Raw genomic sequence first — 8,641 nt, 5'->3', positions numbered from 1 at the left:
AGCTGCCTGTCTCTGCATGAGTAGCTGTGTCCTTTTCTACTTAGCAATGCCTTTTATTCAGGCTCTGCAATCAGTAACCAAGGCACTGAGATGGGGGGCATCACATGATAAATACAAAGAGCAGAATAGACAAAGAGGTAAAGCTGAACACAAACCAGAACGTCAACAGACTCTCCAACTTAACAAAGCTGGCTCTGAAAAATAGGGAAAAGGGGTAGGATGTTTGGAATAGGTCACACCAAGGTGCACAGAGACTGTATAGCTGCTGGAAGTCCTTACCTTACCCCCTAGGTATGGGGGACACCTCTGAAGGCCTTTGATCAAAAGGTTTGTGTTCAAAGGAGAGGCTTTTGTTCATCTTGCCCTGTACTTTGGAGTGATTTAGGGAAGATGGCAAAAAGCTGTCTGTGTTCTTTGCTAGTTTCCTTTGTTTGTACCTCTCTTCCCAGCCTCCCAGCCCATCCACAGGTATCTACATACTTGTCTTCCCAAGGTGCATTTGCCACAGCTTTTATGGGTATATATGGAAAGGGAAGGGACCCCACAGCCAGCATTAAAACATCTGGACTAGGAAACCCCTTGGGGACAGGCAGGAGGAACATGAGGCAATGGAAACCATGAGCCTTTGCAGGGTGGTGGGAAGGGGCAGGTGCCTCTGCTGGGACACCAGCTAAATGAGAAGCCTTGTCCCTGGTGTTGGGACCAGGTCTCTCTAGCATGGCTTTTCCCCTCACATAAATGAGATCTAAAAGGACTTCAGCCTGGGAAGATGCCTGTGTACTGTGCCTTGACTTCGGTGTGATGAGATCTGTAAAAGGTCTACCCCACAAAGACCCTTTCCAGTGTTGCACCAGCTGGTGCTGACCGCCCTTCTTGGTTACTCCACGGTGCCCCCATGGCTTTTAGCATGTGGCTTGGCCACACTGGGTCAGACTGACTCACTTCAGACAGGAACAGACTAGTTCAACCATAAACACCTTTACTGTAAGCAAGATAATATCTTCAATGTGCTGCTCTCTGAGAGCCCTGACAATTCAGTCTGTTTTCACTTCCCTCATACTTTCCTCGTTGCTGGTATTAAAGGAGGAAAACAACCCACCCAACCATTACCACTTCATTTCACAGAGAAGTGTGCCAGTCCTCCCCTTAACTTCCTTATGGGAGAAATGTAACACAATAGTTTCCCTTGTCCTGAGAACAAGTTCTGGCTTGGCACGGTGCACATCCTCCTCGACCTTTGCTCCCGAGCCCTTCTGGGAGAGTACTGACCAAAGAGCAAAGCAGATCCATGAACACCAGCACAGGTGAAAATTCCTGGCAGTTAAAATGGGGAAAAGATTTTTAAAGTCATAAAGCTCGAAAGCTCCGTACGTGTCTGTCTGGCTTTATTGCCCAGGGAAACAGGGGCAAAAAATTGACAAGATATCATACAGTTGCAGTGTGGATGTGCTGCGGCAGTGGGTGCAGGCTGACAGAGCCTGGGATGAAAATACAGAGAGACCCTGTTATGAGGTTGTTCAATGACTCGAAAAGCAATGCGCTGCATCTGATGATGTCAAAGCACTGGTGTTGTACACTGGCCTGTTTTGATCGTCAGAGGTGAGTGAATGGCTGTGTGTTGTACAGGGTGTAGACTGAGGTATTGGCTGTACTTACACCACACTCATAGGTATTTTTATGTGCATTAGGTGCACCTGTAAGGGTGCATGTGGCTTAGAAAGTCCTGTGCAGGTGACACAGTTTTGCTGTGTAGCTGTGTAAGGGTGAATTTCTGTTCTGGGTATGTTGTGGGTGGCTGGTGGCATGAAACCATAAACGTGGTAACAAATTATTTTGTGCTGTTTGATGTTTTTAATTCTTCTTTATATTAAATTAATCTACAGTAAGCAGTTCCTCCATGTTTGACAAGGTGTTTAACAATGCCTGTACAGTCCCCTGGGAGCCCTGCACAGGCTATCAGTGTAATCCCCTGCATTTAGCTGGTCTGTGCTGTCTCTTCTCTAGTCTTTCTAATGAGCAAAATTATTTCCTAATCTCTGACTGTTAAAGCCACATATACAAAATGCAGACATTTAATTTTCCCTCTTTTAACTTTGTAAAGCATTTCTTATTTTGAGGGAGCTGCATAAGCAACTCTGCTTCCTCTGAGCTGCCTTTTCACATTTTCTCACTCCACAGATCTCTGCACATTGTGTTTTTTAGTCATGTTTAAAACCCTCTGCCTGGGGTTCCCCGATGGCCATGCAGACTGCGAGGCACAAGAGCAGCATGAGGAAATAGCAGTGTGAAAATAGGCTCATTGGCATGAAAAGCCACAAATCTGGTGTTAGCAGCAGTAGTTTTGAGAATTGTTTGCAGTCCCTTGAAGCAGTGCAATTGTTATCTGCCTGATTTTGCTTGAAATATTTAGGATTAGCATAAAAATTAGCCAGTTCTTGAAAATGTCTTGGTTGCCAAACAAGACAATGCCCACTGGAGGCAGACGGGGCTGGGCCAAAAGGCCAAGTGTCAGACCTAGGTGAGACTTCTGGCCCCAACATCTCTCTGCTGTTTGCTTCTAGGATATAAGCACAGCCATCAAAGTTTGCAGGTCAGATTTCTTACCAAAAATAAATACATGACATTGTGTTTCAAAGGTTGAAGTTTTGAATGAAGAAGCTCTGTTGGCACGCTGCTCAGGAATCCTGGTCAGGCCAAGAGGTGGGGAATCACTGGGTGGTGTTGTTGATAGAGATTTTACTCTTCCAGGGTGAACGTTCCCCCTTGAAATCCTCTTTCTGTCCTTTCTCTCTTTTCCATCCATCCTTTTTTGGGGCCCAGTGTCTTGTGTGATAGAATCCTCCCGTGCAGGAGTGGAAAGAAGCAGCAGTATGCAGCATCTCATAGGCCAAGGGCAGTGTAGGAGCAGAGCCCTGCAATGAAAAAGGGAGGCACCTGGACTCTGGGAGGTGGAAGCTTGTAGTTCATATGCTTCACCAAGAATTGCCTGAAGCTTCTGCTTCTCCATTGACTTATAGATCTGAAGGCTTTTTGCTGTGGTCACTTCAGAGTGCCCTAGTGAACAGCCACAGTCACAGGCAGTGAATGTGGGGAGAAGTCCTCCAGAAACTGAGTCTGCTGAGTAGATTCTGGTGCCAGTTTTAGACATACACTGGCTTCTGTCATGCTGTTATTGTTGACAGAGCTGCTGTTGCGACGTGGCTCTTTTGCAGGGCGGATGGCCACTAAGAACTGGTGCTTGAAGGTCTCGCTGAGGGCAATGTAGAGGAAGGGGTTGAGGCAACTGTTGGCATAGCCCAAGCTAATGGCAAAGTTGTAGGCATAAAAGAAGGCCATGGATGGTGTGTCAATGCCAAGGTGAACCAGCTGGAGGATGTAGAAGGGAGCCCAACAAATAAAAAAGGCAGAACAGATGGCAACTGCCATGCGGGTGACTTTCTTGGTACGTACCCGGAGGCTTCTTTGGGGCAATGGGACGACAGTGGTAGCCATGTGCTGGAGGATCTTAAAATAGACCACACAGATCACAATCAATGGCACAGCAAATGCCAGCATGAACTGATAGAGGGTGAACCAATAGATATCAGTCTCTGGGTTGGGAAGTAAGAGAGCACAGCGGACGGTCCCATCCTCCAGAGGCATAAGACCTGCATACATCCACACAGGAATGATGGTCAGGAAGGAAAGGAGCCACACCAAGCAGATAACTAGAGCTGCAACACACGGTGTCCGGACATAGGTAGATTTTAGAGGGTAGACAGTTGCCAGGTAACGGTCCAGTGTCATCACTGTAAGGATGTTGGTGCTGGTGATCTGACTGTTGGTGTCCAGGGCAGTGATGATGGTGCATAGAGGAGCTCCAAAGTACCACGAGCCATTGCCTAGGAGCTGGTGGATGAGGAAAGGCATGCCCAGGAGGAAAAGGAGGTCCACAATGGAGAGGTTGAAGATGAAAATGTCAGGCACGGTCTGTTTGCATCTCAGCTTCTTCTTCTTGACGATAGTGTAGATGACAGTGAGGTTCCCCACAATGCCCAGGAAACAGATGATGCTGAAGAGACTGGGCATGATCACGTTGGTGTATGGAGCTGGCTTCTCTGCTACTGCCAAAACAAACCAAAGCCATGAGTGCAACCCAGAGGCAACCTCTACATCTCTGTGTGCTTGCCCTGTTGCCCTGTTCTGCAGCTGGATCCCCCTCAAAGATGTAGCTTGGAATGATGCTTAAGACCCTCTGCTGTACTTGGAGAGGCTTAGCTGGGGATTTGACACGTCCTCCTCTGCCACCCAGTGCATGCAGCACACCACCCAAATCTGGCCACCTGTAAACATCTTTCCTCAGCTCTCCTGATGTACTTCTGTCCTGACCTGAACCTCCCCAACTCTTTCTGGGGGACTAACATCAGGCTGGTGCGCCTCTGCACTTGCCATTATCTGACAGGGAGCGGACAGTAACTTTTCTTCCAAGGAGTGCTGGATGTCCAGCCATTTTGAGGGGAGTGGGTGAGGCAGCTGGTGCTTTCCACATCAGAGAAGTAAGCCTCTATGTGGGTGCCAAAATCTGGATATAGTCAATGCTCAAGCTGTTGTCAGAAAGCTTCAGCTTGTCTGTTGGGTGGTTTATCCATTGTACAGTATGAGACAGAGTTCACTGACCATGCAGGCAGATAACTAATGCTTATTTATATTGTGAGATCTGGGACTGTACCCTGGCTGTGTGCCACCTCTGTTGTCACGGTTAGGCCAGAGCATGCACTCCTTTCCATCTTCCTTCCCTGCCCCTCTCCCTTTCTCTAGTTTCTTTACTAGAAAGAAACCCAGGTGTGTGGCCAGACAGGGTTTTAGGAGTATGTTTCAGAGTGGCCCTTCAACAGGGAATGCCCTAGTTGTACATAGAGAAAAACATAGCTTAAAGCTGCTGTCTCTGGGTTCTGGATGTAGGTGGATTTCCAAGGCAAAATTCTTGCCTGATAACACTTAGCTCATTAGCAGTGATGCTTGACTGTTGCTGTTTGGGTGGGAGGCCCAAGCAATCAAATTCACATTTGTCTTGTCCCCAACCCAAGTTTAAAATCACATTTTGAAGCCACAAGCCCTCAGTGCCAACCAACAGGGATTTCTGCTCTTGGGCACAGAAGGTGGTGTCTAAGGCACTGATTGTGGTGCTCTCTGTTCTGCAAGACTGCCATGTACAGTGTGTGATGGAGTCCTTAAATCACCTTCTCAGCTGAGGAAAATCTCATTTCATCTCATTACTCCTCTCCTATGGGACCTGTTTGTTTTTTTTTTTTTTCTAGGGGAAGGCTTTGTGTGAGTTATTTGTGTGGCTGTTACAAAGACACGCATGACAGCCCCTAAGCTTAGACTGCCTGTGTCTTTAATTGAATTGCAGATGGTTCAGTGTGGTGTTAATTGGAAATGCTTTCAGTCACTGTACTATTCCATCTCCTTAGCAGCCTACACCTGTAGGAGAAGTGGGGAGGTCTCCTCCAACAGAACCTAGGGAAATCTTGAAAATGAGATTAAGTTAAATAACAGATACTCATAAGGTGTTGTCTCTGCCAAAGCCGTATCTGTTTGCTGAGGTGGTATTTACTGACTTTAACCTCTAGAATTCTTGAGTACAAACTTCTCCAGATTTACTTTGGCGGGACAGAGAAGCTTGACTGAATTGGCAAGATAACTGGGGCTACATTGCTGGCCTGGCCTGTGGCTGGAAAAGTATGTGCCATATGAACTGTATGTAATATTTCAGTGCTCTTTAGAAGTGGGGCATGATGAGCTGCCACTGCCTCAGTCCTTCTGGCACTAGGAAGCAGTCAGCTTAGGCCTAAGCAAGGCCAAGGTCAGAATCCAGTGGAGCTGTTGCCACACCATTTTATCAGAAAGCCTCTATGCAGATGACAGGAAGCAGCCAATGAGGCAGGGGCCTGAAGGTGAAAGCCAGGCTTGATTGATTAGACAAAAAAGCCTGGTCCAGGCCATTCATGGAGGTTTAAATGGTCCCTGTTCCTCCTGGCTGCTCATTAATGCAAGGAAATGCTCCGTGTTACATGGCTTTTGGTAGATAATGTACTGTCATCAGCACCCTATTGAGACCCGATACTTACTCTTCAGCATCCCGCCTGTGCATCTCCTGAACATCCAAACAGACCTCACACCTCCTTAATGCTTGAAGATGGCAGACTAGAAATTGGAAGACAACGACTGTGGTCCTGCTGTTCTGCACGTAGCTATTATGAGTTCTGCTCTCCTCTCTTTTAGCCTCAAACTTTGTTATAAGTGTGGTGGGAACAGATTTGTATGAGTGAATGACAAAGGCACCACCTTGGTTAGCTGGAAACTGGGACAAAATGTCCTTTTCCTGCAGTATAATCAATAAGAGTGCTCATGGTGACCCTGTAACACTTGGAATGAGCTCAGCTGGCCTTAGAGCAGAAAGTGTGCAAGCCCAAAGGCTTTTTGTGAAAGGTAACCTGTATAGTGCTGTAGCGTCTTTCCTGCTGTTGGTATTTGTACAAGCAGGACTTTCAAGTGTTATTAGCTGGAAGCTAGTGTGAAGTTGTAGTCCATATTATGGGCTGGAGTCAGAAGTGCATGACTATCAAATACTCAAAAGTTATCTCTCTTTTAAAGCCTCTTTCATCTTGGGATATGGTTGAATCTGAATTTTCAGTGCTGCTTCTGTGCCCATCCAATTGGCTGTACTTTGTTTACTGAAATAGCTACTTCAGGCATTGATTTGTCCTTGCTTGTAGATCTGTGGCTGCCCTATTACTCTTTTTAAAAGTCCCAAAGGGGACTGCACTATGTGAACTGAATGAGGACTGGCCTAAATTTTTTTTCTCTAAGGTGATTGTTGTCCTCAACGGTGCCCAGATACATAAGAAATTACGTCTTTACTACATTTCAGAAGGAAGCACCTAAGGCACGCTTTCAGTTTATAAAGGACATGCTGGTAGAGAGGGAGCTAAAGACCACATATAAAACACTTTCTGTTGAAGAGTTTCGCCAACTTGCACCATTGAGAACTGGTCTGCCCGACCCTAAACCATTGATTTGGGAACAGTGGTAGCATGGAGAAAACAGGAGACTGGTGGGGATCTCTGCTTCCCTCTCCAGCCATGTCTCGTGTTCTGTGCCTTGTACCCCTCCCTGTCTAGCTGGGCTGGTTCATCTCTTCTCTGCAGCTAAGACCAACGGGCTGCTGGAGTTATTACTGTCTCGCAGCCAAAAGGTAGCGCTTCGCTTCAAGCCACTGGAGCCAGTGGCTGTGGTCGGGCTTTATTCTGGTGCTGTACAGTGTCCCGGGAGGGAGGTCTGGGGCCCGGGGGCCCTCCCCAGCCCCCGGGCGGGGGTCAGCCCCGTCCCGCCCGCCCTGTGCCGCCCCGCTCGGGCCCGGAGCTGTCCGCTCTCGGGTGCTGAAGGCGGCTCGCCCCGACCGGCAGCGCGGGGGTGGGGGGTGCGGGGGGGCTGTGCCCCTGCGCTCAGCCTCTCCCACTTCATGGGTACCGACCGGCCCCGCTGAGCATGAGCAGCGCAAGAGGCGTGTGCAGGCGGACTTTCGCCTGCAAAGCTCTCCACGACCCCGCCCCGGCCCCAGCGCGGGCGCCCCGCCGGGGAGGTGCTCCTTCGCCCCGCGCAGCCCCTGCTCACCTGAGCCGTTCCGAGCCTCCGGCGCGGAGAAGTTGCGGGAGGAGTTGGCGGGGGCCATGGCAGTGAGTCCCGGTGCCAGGGATAGAGAAAGTTGGGCAAGTTCCCTCGGTGGATCCGCGGCGGCGACGGGGTGGGGGTCCCCCGCCTTTCCCCGCCGGGGCGGATCGGGGCCCGGCAGAGTGTAGGAGACAGGAGCCTTCCTGCAGCCGGCGAGCAGAGGCTGCGGCTCGGATACGCTGCGCTCCGCTCGCCCACTCCCGCCCCGCCGAGCCCGGAGCAGGTACTGACATCAAAGAGCAGCTGACTCCGCCAGCCACGTCGTCTGAGAGCATCCCTCCACCGCCGTCGGGTGGGAGGGAATGCCGGTGCTGAGCGGGGCCGGGGAGAGCTGCCCTCCTCGAGTGGGAGGGGGCCGACTCGCGGCCGGGGGCTGGGCAGTGCATCGGTAGGGCTGCGGCGAGCGCCCCTTCACATCACTTCCCCATGCCGCCCCCGAAGGGATGGCTAGGATCAGCGCCCTCCCAGTTACAGCCAGCCTGCTCTCGCTATCGTCAGTACGAGAGGGCTAGCAGATTCTGTATTTTAAGTAGCTCTGATCTCCTGCCTTCGGTGTGTATCTTTCTCTCTCGGAGACACATGCACTTTTCATCCCTGAGTCACGGGCACATCCCCACTAGTAGGGTGGGGGATGTCAAGGCACCAAATTACTCACTGAAAACTGTTGCTTTGATCCTCTGACCCCTCTAACTCTAATTCCAACCTTAGGCACTTCACTTGTAATTAATTTTTTGCTGTTTTCTGCGGTTCCATTTCTTGCCACAGCTCATTTGCTTCCTAGCTCCAGAAATTAGCTCTATTGCCAGCTCAGACTTTATTTGTGTTTTATTTTTTTGCCTTAAAAATACTAGGCAAGAACCCCCTTGGGTTTTGAGAAACTGCTTTGCTCTTTTTCTGTGCCTTGCCAGAGCAGTAGCCTGCTCTTTTC

At 49.5% G+C, this 8,641-nt stretch overlaps 1 protein-coding gene across 1 annotated transcript; it reads right to left on the bottom strand.

The window, feature by feature from the left end:
• Window positions 1-3,054: 3,054 nt before the first annotated feature.
• LOC140660500 (melanin-concentrating hormone receptor 1-like) lies at window positions 3,055-7,714 on the bottom strand. Its single transcript, XM_072881421.1, has 2 exons — window positions 7,657-7,714; window positions 3,055-4,103 (listed from the first exon to the last, which is right to left on the bottom strand). Exons 1-2 carry the CDS (start codon window positions 7,712-7,714, stop codon window positions 3,055-3,057), a joined length of 1,107 nt encoding a protein of 368 aa, XP_072737522.1.
• Window positions 7,715-8,641: the final 927 nt, after the last annotated feature.

The sequence above is a fragment of the Ciconia boyciana genome, chromosome 16 (assembly GCF_034638445.1).
Source record: "Ciconia boyciana chromosome 16, ASM3463844v1, whole genome shotgun sequence".
Taxonomy (NCBI): domain Eukaryota; kingdom Metazoa; phylum Chordata; class Aves; order Ciconiiformes; family Ciconiidae; genus Ciconia; species Ciconia boyciana.
Note: the sequence above shows the minus strand (reverse complement) of the source record. Positions and strands in the feature narration are given on the sequence as shown.